The sequence below is a fragment of the Cladophialophora psammophila genome (genome assembly GCF_000585535.1).
Source record: "Cladophialophora psammophila CBS 110553 chromosome Unknown aczJe-supercont1.22, whole genome shotgun sequence".
NCBI classification, from domain to species: domain Eukaryota; kingdom Fungi; phylum Ascomycota; class Eurotiomycetes; order Chaetothyriales; family Herpotrichiellaceae; genus Cladophialophora; species Cladophialophora psammophila.
The window spans coordinates 426,442-452,425 of NW_006912943.1; the positions used below are offsets into that span (position 1 = coordinate 426,442).

A 25,984-nucleotide genomic window follows, 5' to 3' on the forward strand; every position below is an offset into this window, starting at 1 on the left:
ACGTGACTAAAGGTTTAATATAAACCTTTAGAGGGCGATATTCCACACTTAGTGATAAAGTGATTATTTATATCTTACGTAATTTATAATTAGTTTATACTATTTAGATTATTACTAGAAACTCTAACCTAGTTAGGCCTTAGTAGGAATTCTAATAGGAAGGTACGGAGGCCCGCTAAGAAAGAAAGCTTGGCTGAGTAAGAGTAGTCTCGGAGAGCTAAGCTAAATCTATTACGTAACACTTTAATTAGAAAAGTACGATATGGTGGAATATTAGTATATAATATGAAAGCTATACTAGTATACTAGTATACTATTCTACATTACTCTATTTGGAAGGGCTACACGGATATATAGCTACGTATATTGTTTTTTTATAGTTACACTCTCTTCGTAGCTAACTTATGTTATCTATTGGACTATATAGTTCTTAGTGATAAGTGACTGTTTATATCTTGCGCGATTTACAATTAGTTCAGACTATCTAGATTATTACTAGGAACTCTAACCTAGTTAGATCCTAGTAGGAATTCTAATACTTCTCTATATATAGCTGCTTTCTAGGGTCGATTAAGTATAACGTAAATATTACTAAATAGGGGGACAAAAATCTCTACGATAGACGTAAGGGGTAGAACTTCATTACATTCACTTACTTTTAATAGATAACCACTTAAGCTAAGTACAACGTTCGCCCGTGGACTTAATAATGAGAAAGCGAAGGACCCCGTAGAACTGGTGACGTCCGAAGCCAGAAAACACCGTATCACTATCGCCGATCTCCTTCTTACTGCTCACGCGAATATTGATGCCATAGATGGAGAGAACGAAACTCCGCTATTTCTAGCGGCTAGAAACAACTACAAATCGCTGTTTCGCCACCTTCTTACCTCCGGTGCTAACCCGAGAATTAAAAACCTCAGAGAAGAATCTGTGCTTTATGTCGCGGCCACATCAGGTAGCGACAGTATCCTCCAGATGCTTTTGGAAAACGAACCCGAACTCGAAGGAGTCGACAAGCTTAGCCTCACGGTATTATACCATGCGTACATTAGGCACAACAATCGGGCGGCCGAACTACTACTGCGGCACGGTGCTAATGCTAATTCTAGACATTCAAACCTACCAATAGCGCTTCACATAGCGGCTAGATCAGGAAACGAAAGTATTGTACGACTTTTGCTTGATTATAAAGCGGATCCGGATGTAGTGGACGAATACGGGAGTACCCCTCTACACTATGCAGCTTACATGCTCGATTTGGAAAAACTGAACTTTATGAGGTCTCGTGACCTCACCGCTTTGATAGGTTACCTCCATGCAACAATGAATTCTTCACAAGAGATCTATTCGCTCTTAACAGCCCATGGTGCTGATGAGAACTCGAAAGACAGGAAGGGATTAAGTGCACAACAAGCACATTCAGAAGTTTTACAAACAATTTCGATACTCCTCAGCCGTTTGAGGACCGACCTTAATTCCACAAATGAGAACTAGAGGACCTTACTTTATTGAGATACCTCAGTCGCTCTTAACTACTTAGACTCGCAGAAGAAATAATGTTGATCCAGCTAATTTAAGGCCTTTAACTGCCTTATCTTAGTACTAGTATCGGGAAGAGCCCTTGATCGCTGTCCGGCTCTCATACCCAAAATGGGCTCGCTCTATTGCATTCCGAAGCACGGGGTAGACGGGAATACAAAAGGGTTGGAATGCTCTCAGTGAGAAAAGATGACCCTCTTCGGCTAGAGAACAGCACTTAAACCAAAGTATACATATGACCCTATTCTTACCTGCTGTGGAGGATAACAGCTAGCTAAACTCATTAGCGACTATTCATATACTCATTAGCTTTAATGTAAAGAAAGTTGCCTGCTGGAATTTTTATAGAACGGTCGGTATCGTATCGGGAACACCGTGATGAACTCTGGTCGTTGGTGATTCGTGGGTCGCACTGCGAGAGGCTCTAAACATTTAATAAGGCTGTGGGGCCAGTTTGGGATAGGAGTGTAACTAATAATTAAACCGAGTGCCCCGTTTAAGACGAGAAGCCAGTCTGGAGGCGGAGCTAGCTTAGTCGACTGTAGGACTTTTTCCCACCTTATATATATTCGGCTATGACATTACCTAAGGAGTTCAGCTACTTTTGTAACCATTTCACACCCTTAGATCTGGTAGTAAATCCTAATTTTCAGTAAAGTTAATGGGGCTAAGCTTTCGCTGAGAGTTTTCTTGGGACTACTTGCGAGCCCTTTTCGCCGTGGCCGATCCGCCGGAAGATTGGCTCACTTTTATTGCCGAGACGAGAACTCCTCGAGCAGCCTTATAGATCTCGGCCATTAGCTAGACCTGCTTATTCTTTTCAGCTAGGCTGGATTGATTTGCATCTATTCCGATCGAACTGCAATGAAACACCTCGGAAGCTTGAGGTTTATGCCTCAGTTTTCTGAGGGGTTGATTTTGTCTCGGAGCGGAAAAACTGATGCTCCGTGCTTTCACCCCTGCCTCGATTCTAACCCACCGAAAGCCAGTCCGGGCCCCAAGGGACCCCTTTTAGGCCTCGGCAAAAGTTGTTAGCTGTATCCCTCGCCAAGTCTGCTGCCTGGAAACTTCGATCCATTTGTCTGCATGGCGACGCGTCCCATCACAGACACTCCCAGCTCCGGATCCGCCCTTCTCAAACCAACGCAACACCAAACGCTGGCTAACGTGCATCCCTACGCAATGAAATGCCCTGGGTGCGGACCCACTATTATTTGGCATCGACCCACCACTGCGAATATCGCTCACGGGAAGAGGGGAACTGATAGCGTAGACACTGAATTGCCCACCGACCTGCTTAATATCAAAAATTACCACCGCTAGTGGCCCATAACACGCAGAGAAATGCTGCGGGCTTTTGGCTCTCCTCCATGCCAGCGCCTCGGCTGGAGCGATATGTCGGACCTCCTCTGACTGGAGTGCAATTGCGGACGGCCGTGCTCCTTCTCTCGCGCCCCGCACAAGTCCGATGTGGTCTGGCTTCGTCGATCGTGCGCACAGCGCTGCCGTGGGTCCGTGCCTCTTATGAAACTAGAGGGTGGCTGTTATCGATAGCAAACCATTATGCAGGCAACAATACCGACAGGGAGGCAGGAAGTGTCAAAGGTAAATCGTTGGCTGGTATTGGCACACCACTGAGCGAATGCAGCACTGGTCTGCAAATCGTCAAATGCCTCACCGGTTGAGAGGCTGGTCACAGTTGCTGCCTGTGCGGCGACCGTTATGGCGACCACCCTTGGAGTCAGTTGGCCGCTGGGGTCGAAGGAGCTCCCCCACAGTAATTACACGCTCGCAGTTTCCTGAAACTTTGCGGCTTGTTGAGTTAAGCGGGACATCCTGGGGACTTTTGTATCCCAGAATAACTGGGCTGGTACAGAATCAGCCTTGGGACGACGCTGCCTAGCGTCTTCGGCCAACCTGGGACCTTTCCAAAGTTATCAGCTGGTAGCTAGTCCAAGCCCAAATGAGGAGGTCCAGCGACATCGAGATCTCCTCGACAATCTCCTGACCTGCGCCGCCCCTCGAACCTCCCATTGATCGAAGAACCTACCTTCAAGGGCTTACACTATCTTTATTCTTGACAATTTGTCCCCTCATTCCACCTCCTTCCGCATTTAGCTTAAATTGGATTAGATAGATCGTTACAACGACAACTTCGAAAAGTCCAAGACGCGTTAAGGTCGCCTCCGCCTTAACCCAACGTACCTCTATGTCCCAGCTCTCCCAATCTGAGTTTACTCCCCATGCAGCAAGATCCCATCCAAGTACCTCCGTCTCCAGGGAAATCCTCCGTCGTCTTACACAGCCGGAGCGCAGACCCGCCTCGATTTATGTCTTTGATCGACCGTCATCCCCAGGTATCCTCAAAATCGGAATTACCGCACACTCTGTCTCAAGTCGACTTCAAGAATGGTCGAAACAATGCGGTTATACACCAAATCTATTGTTCAGTGCGGAACATGTCCCACACGCGAAGAGAATCGAGAGTCTCTTGCACCTTGAATTGAGGGAGGAGCGTCGTCGGGAGGGGATGTGCAGGGGGTGTGGGAGGAGACACTCTGAGTGGTTCGAGATTAGTGAAGAACAAGCAGAGGAAGTGATGGGCGGCTGGGCCGATTTTATGGAAAGAGCTGAGCCATATGACTCGGACGGTTCATTGAAAGATAAATGGAGGGAAGTTGTAGAGATGATGGAAGCAAACGGGGAAGAGATCACTGCTAAAGCGCTAATGGAGCACCACAAAAAGTCAATACTTAAGGAGACGACGCTCCTTGAGGAGTCTACGGACCTAGGACGCACGCCAGTGATTGGGGAGCAGGGAGAGGGAGAGGAAGAGGGAGAGGGAAGGGAGGGTGGGGGTTTCGGACATATATCGAAGGTAGGACGCCTATCAATGGGTGAATGTGCATACGAAGAAGTATTGGCACAAGAGACGATGCTGATATCCAGAGACAGGCTGCCGATCACGACCCTAATCCTTACCAGAATGACGACATGGCCTCTGCAATAGGACATGGGAAAGTACATTTTCCTGAACAGTTGACATCAGGTGTCGATCGACAGGGCCTGTTATCTTACTCTGGGCTTCATACAGACTCGGGCGATGCATCACTCAATCGTCGCATCAGCCAGCCAGTCAGGGCGGACAATCGTACGAGCTTACAGGAAATAGAAGATGACCAAAGCGCTTCAACATATGACACCAAGACTGTGTACTCGGATGGTGGCAGCGTAGAGACCTCAAGAAGAGACGAATTCATTCAGGAATTCACCGAAATCCTTTCCAACGACATAGGTGGTTCTCAACCAGACACCGTGTCAGTGTCCATACTCTGCAATGGTATCCAAGAGCTACTGGCTGATTTTGCCCTGAGGCTTGGACATGAAAGTTCATCGATTGAGTTTCGCAGAGTTATGGTCTTCATTCACCGGTACAGAAGGTTAGTAAGAACATCTCATTGCGTTCCCACCAGTATGACTACGGTTAGAGCCATAGTCATCCGCGACGTTTGGTCGCATTATACTAATAGATTTTGTGTTATCCAGTTCGATAAGTGCTGCTTTTGAGCAAATGGTATCTGGTGTCCCGGATGAAGAAATCGGAAACGCGGTGTCGACAGATAAGATGCCTATGGGAGAACTGATGCAAATGTGGTTCGACAAAGATGTCGAAACCAAAGAGCCTATAATTTCGACACCCGAGATCGAGGAGTTACCATCAGGAGAGTTTGACGATGCCTCACCAGAGCTTGGCAACTACCGGAACTTGATACTGAGTACCTCTTCTTATCAATGGCTGGTCGCAACTATTCGCAACAAATTGCTGCTTGCAACTCCGAATGGTGATGTTAAATCAAGCATTCGAGCTGAAGTGTTGAAGGCCCTTCCTAAGCCAAGGCTCATTCTGCAAGCAGCACCGACACCATTAGTCGAAGCCACATTCGATATGGATCTGAAGCTGAATCTAGCTGATTTTGAGTCAAAGCCAATAGAACTTGGCGCTATTGTCACCGTGACAGGAACTGCAAACGATGCGCAAGCCTTGACATGTAATGAATACATGCGGCAAACTTGGCCAGTCACCGGCATTTTCTTGATACGCTTCCTCGCAGATGTCTTGATGCTTGAATCTGGGCGAACAACGAAGCTCCGACGACTTGACGGTACAAATATGAAAGCAATGCGGGACAATTCAACTATCAAGGTGACGGTTTCTGGGACGAGAGACGTTGTCGCCGAAATTGCAGAACAGCTTTGCTGGGTGACTGCCGCACTCGGGTCGTCACCCACTGGTGGTAGACTCATGTCCTGCTCGCCTTCAATACATTATGTTGGTGAGACTAAAAACTCTATGGGCAGAGGAAAGATAGCTGCAAAGCTTGGAACCTTAACTTCAGAAAAAGCAGCGACATTGTCAGAGGATGGATATGATGATTCCAGTCTAGCTTCTCAGGCGGGATCAAAAGATGAACTATACGGGAACATTTCAGTTCAGTTCAAAATCGCGCTCGACTACCATCAGCTCGCAGAAAACACTGCGTCCGGGTCTTGCTGGCACTATTTATTCAAGCGCTGTTTAATAGTGCAAGGATTTCCTATTCGACAACGACCTACGCATTCTCTCGGTATCGAGATTCCCTTAAATATTGCAGCAGAACTCATCGACACAAAATATCTGCAGGATTTTGCTGGCCATAGCTTCTTGAAAGGGTTTTCGATGATGTTGGCTCCGGCGAAGCGAGTGGACAACCTACTCATTTGGCATTTGTGTCGCAGCACCACTGAAGACCCTGTTTCTTACCTTGATCACGGTATATACCAGCTATGCGACATTGATAATGATGACTTGGCAAGATGCAGGCATATAGTCGGCTGGTGTTCCAATGTCATGAATACCTGTGGCGCTGCAGACAGTGATTATAACATTATGAAATCAATTTTGGAGAAGGTGCCTTCAGATGGGGTCTTGCACAACTGTGAGATTTCGTTTGGCAGATCTCCTATCGGCGGTGTTGACTACACGCTATCAGCTAACCATGTACCTACTTTTGCGCGCGGTACGAGCCTCGGCTTGATGTTCAGATATCTCGGAGATCAGTTTGTCCTCTTTTGGGATACAGGAAGCCTCCGGGGGTGGCTCGTCAACGGTCTCCGATGTTTGCTACATCTCTTGCGCCTGTCCCTTAAGATTGATGACGAGGAAGACGAAGGTGAACTATTCGTCTTACGCTCAGGAGACCTTAAGGAACCGGAACCTCCCTTCAGTGCACGAAAATTCCTATGTCCGAGGAATTTGTCTACAAAGCTCATGTTATCTAGGATCAGGTTTGGCACGGAAGAATATGAGGTCCTGTCGGATCGCGTGGAGCAATTCTACTACGTTATGGAAAAGTCCTTCATTTGCCAGAAGCAGCACGAAGCATGGGACAAGATACCAAGAAGCCAACTGGAAGGCTGGGACTTTTTCTCCATTGCACGGAAGGATGATCCCATCAAGCCATCAATGTTTAAGTTGCCGCCAAGGGGTAAGAGTTGGGTGGATTTTGTTCGAGCTATTGGCGCGGTCACATTCTTCGGCGAAGGATTTGGGGAAATTTTGAAACCGAAAGCTCCCACATGCTCCCCATTGCCTTGCAGCAAGTACTACATTGCAATTACTACATCAGACATGAAACAACTCATGGCGATGAACGGGTGCGACCTCACCAGTACGACTAGGATGATCAGTCAGTCTCCATCCATTATGTGGTATAGTCCGTCAGGCTCTCTGGAACCCCGTGGCTGCGAGACGAACGAATTGAAGCCCGACAACGATATTGTTCAAGTTATGTGGTTGAAGGAGTTCGCAAGTCTCTTACCGAAATCGGGCGAGATACCAAATCTCCAGAAGTACGAGAATGGGGCAATTATTTTCGGCCACAACGACAGCATCCAGTATTATGCAGCAGATTTTGGACCACCCGTACCTGTTGTACCTATCGGCCCGGCCCGGGAGCCCGAACCGTGTGAAGATACTAGTACTGGATCTAGTCTCAGCGAGACTGCGGTAGTATCGTCATCAATACCCACGGCACTGTCTCTTCATGATTTTCCAATGGCAACATCTACCACTTCGGAAAGCCTTGGCCAATCGTATGAATCCATCGATGGTGGCCATGCCACTCACAGAAGCAGAGATCTCGAGCCCGAACGAACGAAACTTTTCAAATCAGAAAGCATCAGAGAATCGACCTCCCGTGACCGCATGACACGACGATGGCCTGAACATTGGACGAACGACTCAAAGTTCATGTTATCTAATTTCGACTCTATTCCTACAAAGCTCTCGTAAGTGTATTCTTCGCTCAAAGCGTTCACTATGCTAAGTCATCCAGTAAATCCCGTAAGGGCGTCGACAAGTGGTTTCGACTTTATTATCAGCTCGTGTTGAGCCGGGTGTCCAGAAAGTCTCCCAGGCTTAATACTCCTAGGATCAGAATAGCCGTCCTAGACAGCTGCGTGGATCAAGAACAAGCTCGCATGCCTAGGGAAAGACTCAAAGCAGTGAAGCCATATTGCACTTGCCCTCCAGAACAAAGTGAACCGTGTATATCCAGTCACATTCGCAAGGGCAAACTCACCAAAGGCCAGTGGGAGCATGGGACGCACATGACAGCATTATTGTCAGAGATGGCTCCGTTTGCAGATATTTATGTCGCCGAGGTCGGACCAGCCAACGAGAGGTTGAAGGATAAGCCCCTGACAGAGGTAGGTTATTTAAGTTGGTCATTCTTGTTTCATACTTACACGGGCAGGCCTTGAATTTTGCAATTGCCCAGGAGGCCAAAATAGTGGTAATGGCGTTTGGGTGGGAAAAAGATGAGAAAAATCCGCAATATCCAGCATTCGAGCGGTCGCTCGAGAAGATAGCTAAGGGTTCACTTCCTACACTTCTATTTGCGGCGGCATGCAATGGAGGTGTAGAGCAACGGCGTACTTACCCAGCTATAGAAAATTCTGTTTTTGCCATACACGCTTCTGACCACGAAGGCAAGTTCAGAGGTTACAATCCGCCCCCGATTCTCGGTCAGAAGAACTACATCACTATTGGCGACGAAGTGCCAGGATACGACGAAAATTCCAGGGAGTCTGGGACCTCCTTCGCCACAGTAGTTGCAGCGGCAATTGCAGCATCGATCATTGAGATGATGCGTCGTTATGGCAGTCAAGACGATCAGTGGCCTTTGGAATATTTACAGACTTACGACGGAATGAGCAAAGTCTTCCAAAAGATGTCTAAGCCAAGGGGAGACCTCTACGATTATCTGGATTGGCCGGACCTATTTTCGCTTCACAATACAGACGAAGAAATATGTGAAGAGATTACTAGGTGGCTCAAGGACAACAAAACTTGATGCAAACTATGCTAGTCTCAAAGCTTAGCCAATTCATTCGATGTCATACAAGAACTCCTCCTCCAATCCAGTATTCACGTCCACAAGCGTGATAGCTTCAGAATCATCGAAGTCCTGTGCAGTGGCATCACTAGCTACCAGGGGAGGTGCAGACATCTGCTCATCATCATCTTCAGCTTTGCCGATATTCATGTAAGTGCCCTTACGCATGTCCTCAATTATTAAATATCCTGTCCTGTCCCATTTGACCTTGGTCAACTTCACACAAAAAATAAACGGCATGCCGCCTTTGGCAACGTGCACTTTTAGTGTTTCCCTTGACCCAGTACCCTGTACACCTATCGTAGCTGGAACACCAGTAACAGCACTCAAATCTGCCTCCACAGCAGCCTTCCCACAAACTTTGTGACCAGAGCCCAGGCTTATGCTGATACCACTCACCCACTTGATGCCCGTGACCATGTAGACTGGTTTACGCCAGCCACTTTCGTCCCGGAACTTCTGCACAGTCGCCGACGCTGCCACCGCATCCTCGCACAACGAAAACGAGACCGAAGCTGAATCATCCACGTCCGCTCTTCTCTCCTCAAGTGGCACGTCTAACCACATATCCCATTCCTCTTCGAAGTTGTATGTGACATCAGTCTCTTCTGCATAGCTCACACTCGCTTGTGGACCAAGACCAATCAATTTTGCGATGGTGGTGAAGAAGCCCCCCGACGTACCCTTACTCTCTTTGACTCTGTGCGACGTTTTCTGTGGGCCCGCTTGTTTGATCCAGTTGGAAGGAATATTGGGACGCTCGAAACGATTCAAAGGGACGCGAAGGTCCTTAAGGAGCTTGCTGCGGATTATGGCACCAATGAAGAGCTCTGTAGACGGAGGTGCAGGTATGCGTGTGGTGGGTTCTGTTGGGCAGAGATGCCAAATTCGGGGGAGGGCTTCGGAGGCCATGATGATGGGAGATATGATGCTAGATCCGAGCAGAATCGACTCGAAAGAAAAAAGGGATTACAAAAAGGCTGTATCTCGCCCGCATTGAGAGATTTCTGTCTCTGTGTGAATGCTGGATGCAACATGACAACTGTAATTCCCAGTCGTTTAGTGCATAACCTGGCGTCTCGAGGTAAATGCTGCCTACTGGCTAGTGGCTGCGCCTGCCGTACCCGTTTATCCCCTGCGCAGTTCAGAAAGCTGCCCAAGGTCTGAACACGTGTCCTAGGGCGCCTCGAGGCTCCCCATTCGCATCTCATATACCCTGCGCAGCGCGTGGGGCGCCATTTCTTTGATCCAAAATAAATACCATTGTCGATTGAACTAGGGCCTGGATGGCGACTTGAGAGTCCAAATCTCAATTCGGATAAGATAAAGACCTCCAAACCCGATCCCCTGAGCCCAGGCCGGCCCTCCATCCATCAAGTCGACTTGGTGGGCGCGTTCCGAGTCCGTTCCAGTATGCATCTATTCCGAACGAACTGCAATTAACTACCTCGGAAACTTAGGGTTGATGCCTTAGTTTTCTAAGGGGTTTAATTTTATCTCGGAGCGAAAAAAGTGATACTCCGTACTTTTACGCTCCCCCGATTCCGACTCCCCGAAATAAGTTCGGGCCCCCGGGGACCCCTAGAGGACCCCTTTAGACCTCGGCTATAGTTGCTGGTCGTTCTAGTTAGTGCGGCTTACTAGAAACTTCAGTTCTTTTATCTGTATAATGACGCGTCTTATATTATTACGAATACTAAGTCGTTCTAACTAACTAGCCCCGTGATATATGAGCGCCTAGCCCCTCTATATATATATTATATATACCCCGAACTGTAATTTATCCTTTACTATTTTCGTTTAGGAAAGAGAGTACGGCCGCTTTAATCGGGCACGTAACGAAGTATAGAGAAGGTCTAGCCGAGCATCGGGGGAGCTACGGCCGAGGACGGGGAAGCGCGCCCGAGCACTAAGGGAGCTATAGGGAGCGCTCTCTAAGTACTCCCCGAGTAAATACGCCGGGGGCCTAATCTAGCCTCTTAGAATCGGCTATATCTATCTCTTAGCAAGGCATCTATTTTTAATAAGGTGTTAGGAATCTAGTAGATCCCCTACCCTTACGCTACTACCTAAATTTCCTTATAACCTTGAGCCTAGCGGTGTAACAGGGTGCGCGGTTAAATCGTACGTCGCGCTGAGAGTAAGAAATCTAATTAAGTAAAATGGTGATCTAGGCGTCGAGACACCTAAAGTCTTCGTTAAACTACGAGTAATTAGTGACTATAAACTACAGTACGTACTGGCGCCGTGTATATCTCATACCTTAATTATTAAGCGTCTTTAGCTAGTGAGTTTTATAATTAGTTAGATATAGTCATATAGACTAGAAACGAGTCGGGTAAGGTAGATTTATACGGGTAGTACAGTAATTATTCTTTCTATAGCGGAATGGAGGCGTTAGTTTTACGTAAGTACGGCTTAATGGAGAATATTGGAAATAGTGCTGACCTTAGTAAGATTAATTAATCGATCTAATTACAACGTCTACGTATAGCTAATCGATACGAAATCAATAGAAATTATATAGACGTCTATTATTAATAATAATACTAAATAGAATTACTACGGCCGGAATTTAGCTAGGTAGATTATAAGATCGTTTATTATTAAGAACTTAAAGAGTATAGAAGAATAAGTTACTACGTCTACTAGAATATAGATTAAGAATAGAATAAGTACCTAGTAAACCTTCTACTCTCTATAATTATAGATAAATAAAGACGTAAAAGACACCGACGATCTTCGTACTAATATTTAGTGTAACTCTCGATTCTCTAGTTATTTAAGTTTCCGGGCTATATATAATAGCGACTAGTCAAGTCTCGTTAAAAAGAAAGAAGATATATAAGGCGTAAGCGCGAGAGAGAAATTATATAAGATCTTAGCGTAGTGAATAATGAGCTAACGAGTCGTTATCTAGTTATTTCTAAGATACTAAGCTTTCCTAGTATATTGCTCGAACTTCGACTTCTCTATAAATACTATTCTCTATCGATATTATACGCTAAGAGTGATAGCTCTAAAAAGCCGAGCCTAGGGCTACCGCGAAGATAGAACAATTAGGTTCCTCTCTATTCTATAATAAGTGCTATTATAGCTATACTTAGAGTATCTAATATCTATTATCTAATAACGCTAAGAGGATATACTACGATTAGATAATAACTTATAATATAGAGTGGAGAAGAGTCCGAGTAGAATCTACGTAGATACGTTCGTTAAGAAAGCGTCACCCTATGAAATAGAGTGTATTAAGACTCGCATAGTCTTCGTATAGTGACCGATTTATAAAAGAGTTCTGGTAGATAGAAATAGATAACATTATAGAATTCCCGTAGATATACTCTTCTCTTACAGTAGTAATAACGAATAGAGTATATTCGGCTAGTAAGATTTAGTTCGCCTAGTTAATAAAGTACGTATAATATCATCGTATTAGCTACGCTAAAATTTTAAGTTTTATAACCTTATTATAAGCGCTCATATATAGAAAAGACGAATAGAAAAGTTAGAAAAGTATTATAGATTTAGCGTATATTATATATTTACTAAGAAACCCTACGGCCTAACTATCGTCTTCTTATATAATGTTATATATCGCCTAGCCTAGGCGCTTAAGATACTACGACGGCACTTCATCTATAACTATATAATACTACTTATTTCTTTCTTTATTATCTTAAATAACTATTATAACAGAGCACTTCAGGGTTTGGCGTGCACGTGCAACAACGCACAGAGGCCTGTCCAGCAGATCGAGAATCGGAAACGCGTTTCTAGTTGATACTGACAACAACACCACCAACACCACCCAGAGAGGTAGCGACTAGGGCTACGAACACCTAGCACAGCGGTAGCATCGAGGAACAGAATAGAACTAATAAAACACTCTTAGGATTTAGGTAGACGGTACTAAAAGTCATAGAATTCATAATACTCTGCTCAATCTATAAAAAATAAATAGTACACTACCAGCACTGTAAACTATTCCGTACCTCCTCTCTACCAGCTTATTTAGATTTAATATATGACTAAATAACTTTTTCACCTTATCACCGCTTTATTAGCTTAGTATAGCCTATCATAGTATAGCTACCTTATCTTATTATATTTCTCCCTCTCCCATCCATAGGACGACCTCGTTCGATAGTACATAGTATACTTAAGAATTATCTAATTCTATTATTATTTAGGGGGCGGGTCCGCAGCACTATAAGAAGAAGCTCGTAACGAAGATAGATTCTCCTCTCTTATTAAATTTAGAATACGAACTAAAATATTATTAGTAGATGTAATAGATCTACTCGGTCTATATAAGGACACCGAAGACGCTCTTAATATTTCGCTTTAATAACTACTCTATCTTAGAGTCGAGTCTATTTTTATACTAATATTACTCGGTAGCTCTAGGGTTCGCTCTTAGAATCCTCCCTTAATTAACTAAGTAACGCGAGGAAAGAGAGAGTTCACTCTTAGCGTTGAGATTCTATTCTAAGAGTCATTGCTATTATATTCTGAATCTATTCTCTCTTCGCTATATAGGTCGATATGAGCCTATAATATCTGGTTCGTATTCTCTTAGTTAATAAGATTAACAATACTTTTATCTAAAGTAATCATCATAATAGGCTTTAATGGCTACCACTCACTGGTTTCTACGCGAGACGGCTATAATAATGGTATCTTTTCATCCCTAATAATAGCTTAATGAATATCTTAAATAAGTTAAACTCGATGGGAAGTGTCGATTTTAACTTCTTTAATAGCTTTAATACCGTTTTCCATAAGAGCTCTAGCCTAAAAGATGATAAATATTCCGTAATTATAGTTATTTAGTTGTTTATTGACATTAACATTCTAAAATATAAACTATCTACCGTCTTCGAGCTTTACTCGAACTTAAGAGTTAAGATACTCCAAAATGATCGAAATCATTAAGTCTTTTACCGTGCGCTTTCTAATCGAATTCATAGCGTAAACGATTCGAGAATCGGGATCGACGTATACTAATCACTAATGGTTGATCTCTCGATAGAGGATTAGCTTCTTCCATATAAACTTGTCTTATCGCTACGATCGCGGCTAGATTATAAACGTAAATATTCCTCGAACGTTATATAGATAGATCATATTCCATCCGTCTTCTACTTAATGCTTTCGGTAGATCGCGATACCTTTAATAACGTAATTTATAGATAACTAATCATTATAATTCGCACTAAGTAAAAGATATTTTAATTCTTTCTTATTAATTATATATTCTCCCGAGTAGTAATTCCCGCCGCGAAGAGGTTTCTTTACTTCGCGACTATACTCTTTAAATTTCTTTAAAGCGTCTTAAATTCGCTAAATTTCTAACGTGCCTTTTTTAGTCTTCACTCTTTTTATGATTCGAATTGCTTCGAGGGTAGCGTAATACTAAAGAGATTACCTCGAACTAACATTAGTCGGTAATACTTCGATTAATCTTTGAAATACTCGTATAATAGCTTTAAATCCGTACTGAACCACTTTATCCGCTTGTCGCTTCGTTAAAGTGTCTTTACCGGTATTATATCTAACTCTCTTAAATTAGTTTATAATAATCTCCTATGCTAGTCTTTCTACATTGAAAGAATTCCTTAATAGATTTTATTTATATAGTCTCGTATTAAAGAGCGAAGATAACTCTTAAAACTCTTCACGAAGATATTTACTATTGGTAATGGTTTCTTTAGCTTTCGTGAACACTTATTCGGTGGACGAGAAGTATATTCGCTTAGAAGCTCTCACTTCTATCTCTAAAGATATTCTCAGAACTGACGATATTAACCGCGGTCTCTTTCTAGACTAAATTACTATTTTAATATATTCGTTTCGAATTTCTAATTACTTTTTAGTCACTTTCTTAATTGCGACTTCTCTTTCTTTAATTTTAGTGAGCTTTTTCATTATAGACTTATTCTTAAAGCAATTTAGAATATTTCGCTTCTAATATCTCTACTCTTCTTTCGGCTATTTCTTAGGTACGGTCGGTAAAGGCGGAGGTTTTATCGCTTATTCTTAGGAGTCCTTTAACTAATTCTCGGTCTCGTCTTTCGCTGGTATCTTACTAGACCTCTTCTCTATGGATTTCTTAATAGGCGGTTTTGTAATTGGTTTCTTTCTTATAATGAGATTCTATTCGACTTAATTAATTTAGCTAATCGGTATCTCTGGGAGACTCTCGGTGAGGATTAAATTGTATATATTTAGTGGCTCTATACTATTTAGTTAGTGTAATCTATTCTTTAACTAAAGATAATATTCTAAACGCGTAGCTATAACTTATAAATACCCATAATTATTCATAGCGTTTCTGAAATCGTCTAGATTCGACTATACCGTAAAGATATCGATTCGTTGCGGTGCTGGCTAAGAAAACTTTACACCCGTGAGACCGGCTAGCCGTTTCATCATTTGATGATTAATTCGACGCAATACATTCATGGGTGTCTCGTCCCGTAGCTTAAGCGCCATTCTTATACACTAGAGCTTCTTTAGTGTATACGCTGTATTACCTAACCATTATATTACGATATCTTCCTAAAATTCTTCGGTTATTTATTGCCTAAACTTTCGACTAACCGTATTCTTACCGCTCGTATTCTTTAAAAATAAGGCTATATTCTAGCTTCTAGTATGATTAACATCTTTAATGAATCTTCTCTTAATTTCGTTATACTTATTTCAGTTATCAACCGCTTCTTTAATTAATACTTAAAATCTTTTAGCCTTCTTATTCTTAATTACTTTATTTTTAAACACTACCTTTAATTCTAAATCGCCTTTAATATAATTAGCGATTTTTAGCACGAACTTTTCACTTAACTATTGTATTCTTTCAACTATTTAGATGGCTTGTTTAACCTATTCGGTTACGTCGATTTCTTCTTTACGGTATAATACTAGTATTTCCCGTGGTGGTTTTTAAATCGAGAAATAACGAGGATATAACATCTAAATATTTAATGCTATAGCCGTATTAAGAGTAATGCCTCTGAAACCATAAATGAGTTGCGTTCCGACCATTATATTAGGTCTTTATAAGAGAGCTTAGATTACCCACGGGCTAACCTTAATGGTACCTTATCTCCGAATCGTCACTTACTGCTGCTGATTTAAGGGCGTTGGTGTAAACGGATTTAGTAACGAAGTAATATACTGAGGCGTTTACGGAACTTACCATTGCGGTGTTATTAGTGTGGAATTAGGCGTAAGCCCTTGTACGCGACGAGATCTTCGCGGAGTGTCTTAATTACTTATATTACTTAAAACTATTTATAAATAATTAAAGCTCGGTTTTCTTAATGAAAAATACACTAAATAAAGCTATAAAAATAATATAGCGTTATTTTTCGAGGTTAATAAAGATATTCTTTAAATATTCGTTAGGAATGAAGAGAATTGAGTAATTGCTTAACGGAATAGAGTAAAGACGAGAGGGAAGAGATAGTAAAAATAGTTAAGAGCTAACTTAGCCGTCTGTTAATCTCACTACTCGTTGAGTGGCGAACTTCGTTATATACTAACGTCACTACTATATATTTACGTCGGTTTTAGTTTCTTCTTATTTATTCTTTCACTTATAAAGTACTATCTACGAACTAAGTGAGGAATACTTCGGTGGTCGCGGTGACGACGTCTTAATATTTATTCGCTCGACTTCTCACTCGCCTTTAGTGTCATTTATAGTCTAGATGATACTTTCTTCTCTTTAATTAATTAATTAGCTCGCTTATTTATAGTTCCCGTAAATAAATTACTCTGTATCGCTACTATTACTATATTCTATCATCGTATTCATTTATACTGTGGATCTCGATTTACGCGCCGCAATATCTATACTTCGTCGTAACGCACGGACCGTAAGGCTACCACTAAGTATCTTTTTAAGTTTACGCTAGTCTATTAGCCTCTTAGCGGGACTATTTTTAGATTTAATATATAACTAGATAAACTAATTTATACTAAAGGCTACTAAAACATTATAAGCTATTCTCTCTATAATTCTTATCTTTATTCTATTCACCACCTATTTATATATCTTAAGAGTCATCTTAGAAGTAAATGGGCGAGCGTAGATAGTTAATAATACTTACTCTATAGAAATTAAACTAAATAAATCAAAATATAAGAGAAATTATAATAGAGTTACCGGTGTTACTATACCGTTCTCTCTATCATAGTAGTTCTAACCGTAAATATTGAATCTACTCTAAATAATAACTTAATTAACTAAAACTTTAGTAATAGACTTAATAAAAGATAAGCGAATATAAGAATAGCTATAAAGAGCTCGCCTTTCTTTTTATCTTATATAAGTAAAGCCGCCTCTATTTACTTAGCGAGTTCTTTTTAGATTATTCTCTTCGTCTACGTCCCAGTCCGCGGAATCCTCGGAAATCTCTTTCTCTATTAATTCTTCTAGGAGAAAGAGAAAGCTCGATGATAAAGTTAGTTCGGAGCCGTTCTTAATTATCTTCTTTAGCTTCGTCTAATATCTAAATTAGCGGGGTTATACGAGTAGTCGGAGTTCTTCGAGGTAGGCGTTTAGTTCGAGTTTTAACGACTTCACTACTTAATTTTCCGGAACTATTTCGATCATCGATATATTTACTTCGCTCTTCTTTAATCTCGTTTATAGAATCGCTATTATTATTTTCTTCGATAATTACTACTCTTATTACCGCATTACTTAATTTTACTAACTCGAATCGATTCGGGTTACGCGGATAGAAACGCTTTAGCTGATTAATAGTAAAGATTCTATGAAGCTTCGCACCATCTAATTTATATAAGATATAATTATTGTGAGTCGGATTTATCTATAAAACTCGATACGGGCTTATTCATCGGAAGGAGAGCTTCTTAAAGCTTAATATATTCATTAAATTAAATATATTATGAACTAGAACTAGTATTTCTTCTTTTAACTTCTCTATTCGGATTCGATGGCGTTTATCGAAATACTCTTTATCTCGCTTACGTTACCGCCTTAAATGTTCTCGCGTCTCTTCTAGATCCTCTTTACGTCTCTTAAGTGCGCGCGCTCGTATTTCCATAAGTTCTTCAGTGGTATGGGCCTCTTCTTATAGTATTAATTCCTAAGTGGTAATATCTAGTTTAATGAGTAGTTTCGGCCGATCGAGATACTCTAATTCGTATGGAGTAAAGCCCGTGCTAGCTTTAATAGTTGTTCGATCCGCCCATAACACAGTATATAAATGGTTTATTTAGTCTTTACGGTCTGGCCTCTTATACGTCTTCGTAAGAGCGTCCGCAGTAGCTCGATGACTTACTTCCACTTAGCTATTTATCTAAGGATGATACGTAGAAGTGATTACTCTTTTAATGTTATATTTATTTATTAAAGTAATTATTAAGTTCTTATTTTTAGACCCTTCATTAACGACTAGCTTTCTAAATATTCTATGGCGATAGATTAGATCTTCTTAGAGGAATTTTATTACTGATATATTGTTAATCTTAGCTAGCCCGCGCGCTTCCACTCATTCGGAGAAGACACTTCTAGTCTCCACTAGATAAGCTTTCTCTCGTGATTTTAGTATCGGCGTTATATCTATATAAATAGTCTTCTATCTTTTATTAACGTAAGTGGGCTTTATCTCCTCTTTAATTCTCCGCGAGTCTCGGAACTAATATTCTATATACGTCTTTTTATATTCTTTCACCATCGTATATATATTATCCCAATGATATCGATCCGTAATGCGTCGATAAGTGGCCTTAACTCCTTTATATCCACTTTCATTATATAGTTCTTTTAAAATCCGTTACTTTATTTCTTTCTTATTCACCACTCGCCGCGTAGATCTTATAGTATTAGATCTTCGGAATAAGTGATCGTTTCGCATAAAGTATTTTAGTGCTTTTCGCTTTATTCTTTTAAAATCATCGTTATTTATCCCGGTGAGTCGTCGAAAGATTTAAAGATAGTGCGCAATTTACTGTGATTTCTTAGAATATTCTTTCTTCCGTAACGATATCTACTATTTCTTCTCTTCGGCAGTACTTTACTAAGATATTCCGGGTTTTAACCGAATAGAGTAGATCCGTACGTATTATATCTTAATGATAGAGTCTATTATTAATCCTAAAACCCGGTATTTTCCGTATAGAAGTAAGTCTTAGATTTCATCTAGAACTATCGGGTTAACTCGCACCGTAGAGAGTTACGCGATTACTTATTTATCGATGTCTTCTTCTCTTTCTACTTTAGTAGTCTTACTTATAGTTTCCGGCCGTCTAGATAGAGCGTCTACTACTATATTCTTAATTCTAGAGATATATCTAACTTCGAAATTAAATAGCCGAATTTAAGCAAGTTACTACGTTATTAAGACACTAGGTAGATCGATTACCGAGCGATTTAATTAAGTAGCGAGAGTTACTGTATTAGTTTTAACTAAAAAGGTTACACCGTATAGCTAGGACTTAAACTTCTTTAATGCCTTTAGTAAAGCACGGTATTCTCTTTTTCCCGCGTTATATTTAGCCTCTGCTTTTATTTATAAACCACTCTTATAACGTATAGGATGTCTACGTTTTCGAGAACTACGTTTATACTGCATTAGTATTACTTCTTAACCTAGCAAACTAGCATCGAAAGTAAGAATGATTAATTCTACGTTATTCTTATAGTTAATACTCACCAGTGTAGGCGCGGTAGTTAGCGTAATCTTTAATACGTTTATAGTATTATCTTCTGCTTATGTCTATTGCCATTTAGTATCTTTCTTTAATAAACGATAAAAAACAGTAATCTTATATATAAAATCTTTAATTTAGATCCGATAGTAGATATAAATGTCTAAAAATCTCTTTAACTTCGTGGTATTCTGTGGTATTAGCTATTTTATAATCTTTTCGATCTTCGTAGTATTAGAATGTCTTTCTTCGCGATCGTAGATATATCTAACCACTTTAATACCTATTATATAGAATTGTAACTTTTCTTCTAAAACCGTTACTCCTACTCTCTCAACGTCGTATAAAACTTAATCGAGGTTCTGGATGTGTTCTAATATAAACTTTCTTAATCTAGGCACTACTTATTTAGCTCTATAGTTCGTCTTTAGTTCTTTCACCGCGATGTCGTTAATAAAAGGTCTCGCCGCCTCCGGGATTTACGTCGCTAAAACTTTATTCGATATTCTTGTGAACTGGGTCACTGAATTCGTGGCTCCTTGCGGTAAGGTAGTTTATCGTATTAATCTTAATGAAGTCTAAAAAGTAGTTATATCTCTATATTCGATAGCTAATTCTACTTAATTATAACTAGAGAACTAATCTATTAGTGATAGAATATACATTTTAGTAAATTCTTTAGAGAAATCGTTCGACGAAGGCGGTAGATTCGTATCTCGAATAATTACTCTATTAATATTTATAGCTACATTTACAATTCTATACTCCTTAGCCTTTTTTTTAGTCACGAGAAAAAAAGGATTTCGATAGGAGCTATAACACGGCTTAAAGATTTCTTTTTGAATTCGATCTTTCACTAATATAATTATCTTCTTCTCTAGGGCCTTAGAAATATAAAAACTCTTAGTCTACTATACTTTATATAAAATAGTTCGAATGACCTAAGATAGTACTACTTTCTAAATAATTTTTCTAATCTCTAAGAACTTCTAGGAAAGTGCTTCTTCTCTGTTAAACAATATTTTCACTAATATATTCTTTTCTAATTTTTAAAGAACGTCTCCGATTAAAAGCTACTCTAGTCGCGTTGGCGTTAAGCGTAATTCTCTTTAAAAGGTTACAAACCGCGGTATAATTCACTAACTATAGCGGTACGGTATCGAATAGAGCTCTATAGCTCTTTCTCTAGCTATTACTCTCTTTCTCTAGTCGATTAACTTACCTAGCGTACTTCCGTTCGTTTAAGATGTATTTATCGGAAGAACCTTATTAGTCTTACGCTTATAGAGCGTATTTACGCGAGCTCTTAAGCCTTAGACTACTTTAATTTTTCTATGTCTTATCTTATTTCTTATATTATTAATTAAGCTAATGAAATCTCTTCGCCTCGAGAGTCTAATTAGCTATCGGCTATTCTTCTCATCTCGAAGTTTCGACGAGATAATAACCCGACGAACTCTAGCCGTAGTCTCATTCACTAGATCTCCTTCGTCGTGCTAATAAATTAGGTTTAATATGTGATCTAATAGATCTCTACTTATTATATCTCTTTCTACTAATACCGAACTTTTATCTTCGCCTTCGTTCTCCTAGTCTTCGTCTTCGTCCTCCTAGTCTTCGTCTTCGTTCTTCTAGTAAAGCTCTCTTTTTCTTATCGTTGTAGAGGTTAAGCCTTTTAAGAAGGCGAATAGAGGCCTTTTATATTTCTATCCGCTAACTAATTTAACTCGCTATGTAATAATTTCACTATTTCCGCGGTTTTCTTATTCTCATCGACTTTCTCTTCTCTTATCTTAATCTAAACGATATCTCTATCCGTCTATAAACGGAGGGTGATTACGTAATTCTCATCGTTATCTCGCATTATCTATATTCGCGCTATAATCTAGAATAAGGTTTCTAATATTAATCGATAACTAGGATCTATAACCCGTGCAATATAAATAGGAGTTTTAATATTTATATCGGTAATAGTTAACGTCAACGAATTAATCAACCTAATGAACCGCTACCTACGTCTCCCATCGTAGCTAATGGGGCCAGTAACGCTTTAAGTAGGTCGAATCGTATTTTCCATTCCGATTTCCATTATAAGATTCTTCGAGATTAAATTTACCTCCGCTCCGCTATTAACTAATGTTCGTTTATATTTATAGCGAAGCTTAATATCTAGGAATGAACATTTAGTAAGAGCTAACTTGGTGGTTTAAGAATGACTACTCTCATCATCTAGCCGCACCTTAGAGACTCGCGCCTTACGGTGTAGAAGCTTCTAACGATCTTCGTCATACTCCTAGATTTTTCTTAAAAATAGCTTCTGTCGTACTTCTTTCGACCTAGTCAATACATTCTAAATAGTAGTTCCGACCATTTTCTATTTTAAAATCTTATTGACTAAGCTTACCGTTTCTTCCGTAGATATTCGCCTAAGTATCTTCTAAAGCTTTTTACGGGGTACGAGCTACTCTTATTCCTATATATACGTCCTTCTTTTCTGACGTTGTATAACCGAACTCGGTTTCGTATCTCCCATTATCGTGTCTTAACTTTTCGGAACTTCTTAAGTAACGCCATCGTAGATGATTTCTAGTTCTATAAAACGTGTTCGTCTCATCGGATTTTTCCTCGGTTATTCCGTGGCTTAATTAGTAGCTTTAAGAATCTCTTTTACATATTGTCCTAATTAAGCTTACTTCGTGATCGGATAGTTCTTTTCTTTCTCTGATCGTTTTAGAATGGTCTTATGGCCTACTATACTGTGTTTAGCTTTAGACTCTCGCGCTTTATTCTTGTTGAACGTTCGAATAGTCGTAATCATAGTCTCTTTAATTTCCTCTTCCGAAGAATTATTAATTACGGTTGAGTCTCTATATAGATCTACTCTAAGATAAGAGACGCGTAGACTCTTTATTAGCCCTTCTAAATCATAAAAGATATCTCTAAGATGGTCTAATTTAGTCTTTAATTATGGGAAACGAATTCCTTTAATATCTTTTTCCGGTACTTTAGGCCCCATTGTAATATAATTTCTCAAGTTAAAATGAATCTATTTAGCTCGTAGATATTTCTCTAGATGCGAATAGCGAGGCTATATATACCTAACCTCGCTATAAAAGTAATAAATTATATTACGTCGATCTCCCCCATAGCTAGGTCTCCCGGTCGCGGATACCCTCGATCTCAGCTCTAAATTTAGATTTAATATATAACTAGATAAATCTAAATTCACTGTCGTTGCGTTCACTGAGGCACTAATTACCTCTATCACTGCTTATATTTATTTCTTTAAGTCTCTTATTTCTAGTATCATCGCACTTTGGAAACGATTAGATAGTTCATTAATGTATTCCGCTAGTAATGGCTTAGTAGAGGGAAGCACTATTTCTTATTCAATCTGAGAAGTCCGAGAAGATGCTTCATTAACCGTTTTCTTAGTTTTCTTATTCTTTTTCTTATCTTTTATGCTTCTCTTTTCCTACCTTAATGTCGAGAACTTTTCTTTACGTTCTTTCACCAGATCATTTAAAGTCTAACCTCCTAAAGAGTTTATAAAACGGTTAGTATTGTAGTGGGCTTACGAGCGATTTATAGCCTTTTTGTAAATCTTATCGTACTTAATTGTTTTAGTATCTCTATAATCGATGTCTAGGTCTAAGATAATTTTGTTACGATCTCGCTCCGGTAACTCTTCTAGTAATCATTTATCTAATTAAATAGAGATTACTTTCTCTTCTTTAAGTAAGGCATCGCTAGTTCTTTTGAATTCGCGTAGATAAATACGTATATCTTCCTTGCTCTCTCGCTTTTTATTCTTAAGCGATTATAAATAGAAAAGGGTCAACACTAGCTAATCTTTATCTTCGTTCTTCTACTCCTTTAGTATCTTTCGCTTAATATCTTTCTAATCTCGTAGTTTATATTTAGGTAGGTTACGGATGATTGCTATATAGGAACGGTTGTAAAAACGAATAATCGCTTTAGCACGATCTTCTTCTAACTGTCGATTATATAGGAATAAATATTCGAAATTCTCTAAGAATGCCGTAGTATTTACGCCTTTAAAGAATAGGTATTCGGAATTCTTCTTGCTTTCTTACGGTATCTTTAATGTAATTAGCTTATTTTCATTCTACGTTATTATCGTCGGATCCGGTGTCGTCATTATCTATATTAATTCTAACGAAGACGGCTATAAAGAATCTTCAGAAGAAGATGAGAATATAGCGGAAGACGCTAAAGAAGTGCTCGCAGCTGGTCCCCGAAACCTCGGTATCCTAGATTGCTCCGATACCATCGCTTCTATACTTCGAAAGAACTAGTTTAGAAGCTCGCGTATACTCTCGATTTCTTTAAGTAGTAGCTAAATTAATAAGTAAATTAGCTACGCTCCTAGTAAGGCGCCTTCTTCTCGGAACTTAATTTAATAGTCGAATAGATCTCGCTCTTTAATACTTAGTTTATAATCTTCCCGATCTATGAGTGATCTCCGTGTACGAGAGGACCGACCTTCCTAATTAGCTTCAATATTACGCGAGTAATCTCTATAGCGCCGACTGAGTTCGCATCTCGAATACTAATTAGCTAGGAGGACTATATTCGACGTAGTAATAGCTAGCCGTCGATAATATCTTCTTTACCTATTTAACCGTGATAGTCTAGAATCACTATTATAGCTCTATGCCGAATTCTCTATTAAAATATTTCTCTGTCTTAAAACTTATTCGTATTCCGTGTCTCTCTGCTTCTTTTCTTCGTTGTTCCGCGTATCTATCTTCTTACTTCTTGTGTCTTAGTTCTTCGGTGAGTATACTTTTTCGACGGCTCGCCTAGAAGAACTCCTAGGCCTTAGAGAGATAGTCTTCTTTCTCTCCGAGTTCCGCGTTAGGCTTTATGCGCTATAATACTATAGCGTCTCGTTCTACTAATCGAGTATCTTCCCTTCGGAAATACCTTCACTATAGTATTCTATTCGCGACTAATTAATCTACTTCTTAAAAGAGCCATTCATCTTAAATTCTCCTTAATATTTCGGTTCTAAACTCTTTCGTAGAAAAGGTTTCCTAAATAATTAGCGAACTCTGCCTCTATGAGCAGCCTCACCGTCTTTTAGGGTTAAACCGATGCCTACGTAAATTTTAGTCGTTAACCTCGAACTTCTATTTAGTCGTGTCCTTTACTCTTCAGTATTAACTCCAGTAATTCTTAATACAGTATCTTATTAAGACATTATCGTAAAGAGCTCGAATCTTCGATGAATAGATCATCTTCCCGCGGTCGCTAACTGTAATAGAGTACTTTAGGGTTTAGCGTGCACGTGTAACAACGCACAGAGGCCTGTCCAGCAGATCGGGAATCGGGAACGCGTTTCTGGTTGATACTGACAACAACATCACCAACATCACTCAGAGAGGTAGCGGCTAGGGCTACGAATATCTAGCATAGCGGTAGTATCGAGGAACAGAACAGAACTGATAAAACACTCTTAGGATTTAGGTAGACGGCACTAAAAGCTATGGAATTCATAATACTCTGCTCAATCTATAAAAAATGAATGGTACACTGCCAGCACTGTAAACTGTTCCGCACCTCCTCTCTGCTAGTTCATTTAGGTTTGACATGTGACTAGATAACTTTTTCACCTTGCCACCGCTCTACTAGCCCAGCACAGCCCATCACAGTATAGTCACCTTGCCTTGTTATACTATAGTACGTTAAGATAACGTAACCGCTCGAAAGATTATAAGATAGTTTCTAAAGCTACTATACTAAGATTATTTATTCGCTTCTATCTTCGATACTCGACTAATTAGTAAAGAGAAATAATCTTAAGATATTAAGAAGAAATAAAAGTAAAATTCTCTTCGACGGAGCGCCCGTTTAGATCGCTTAATTAAGATAAATAAGACTTAGCTAAAACTAAGCTAATAGCCTCTACTATCTCTAGTTAGCGACGTTAAAAGTCTTAATATAAGTCGCTACCGTTACTCTTTAATGAAAGACTAATTTAATTAAGCGTGCGCACTTACCATCTACTCTTCTATCATCGAAGCCTTTTAAGCGGAAATAAAATACTAAACTATAACTAACTTCGCTCTCTCTAAAACGACCGCGAATATTTTATCCTAGATTCTCTATTTAGAACGTTAATTCTATTATATATTAAACGTAGATATATTACTAGCCGCGAGAATACTTTAACGAAAGTAACGAAATAAGTTATTTATTAGCGAGAAAGAAATTTATCGCCTCACTTCGCCGAAAGCGATCGGATAGCGAGTCTAGCGTACTTAACTTAACTACACTAAGTAACTAGAAGC

At 40.0% G+C, this 25,984-nt stretch overlaps 4 protein-coding genes across 4 annotated transcripts; 3 read left to right on the top strand and 1 right to left on the bottom strand.

Annotated features, from left to right (window-relative positions):
• Positions 1–816: 816 nt before the first annotated feature.
• Positions 817–1,398, top strand: A1O5_10992 (uncharacterized protein; the record flags this gene model as incomplete). The annotated part of the gene is made up of 1 exon (XM_007751565.1): positions 817–1,398. A coding segment is annotated over one exon (582 nt), but the record flags the coding sequence as incomplete, so codon positions are not given.
• A 2,353-nt stretch (positions 1,399–3,751) lies between these two features.
• On the top strand, positions 3,752–7,873 carry A1O5_10993 (uncharacterized protein; the record flags this gene model as incomplete). The annotated part of the gene is made up of 3 exons (XM_007751566.1): positions 3,752–4,420; positions 4,498–4,982; positions 5,089–7,873. 3 exons carry the CDS (start codon positions 3,752–3,754, stop codon positions 7,871–7,873), a joined length of 3,939 nt encoding a protein of 1,312 aa, XP_007749756.1.
• Positions 7,874–8,211: 338 nt separating this feature from the next.
• A1O5_10994 (uncharacterized protein) lies at positions 8,212–8,936 on the top strand (the record flags this gene model as incomplete). Its single annotated transcript, XM_007751567.1, has 2 exons — positions 8,212–8,289; positions 8,337–8,936. The coding sequence occupies 2 exons, from the start codon at positions 8,212–8,214 to the stop codon at positions 8,934–8,936; spliced, it is 678 nt and encodes a 225-aa protein (XP_007749757.1).
• Positions 8,937–8,969: 33 nt separating this feature from the next.
• On the bottom strand, positions 8,970–9,890 carry A1O5_10995 (uncharacterized protein; the record flags this gene model as incomplete). Its single annotated transcript, XM_007751568.1, has 1 exon — positions 8,970–9,890. The coding sequence occupies one exon, from the start codon at positions 9,888–9,890 to the stop codon at positions 8,970–8,972; it is 921 nt and encodes a 306-aa protein (XP_007749758.1).
• Positions 9,891–25,984: the final 16,094 nt, after the last annotated feature.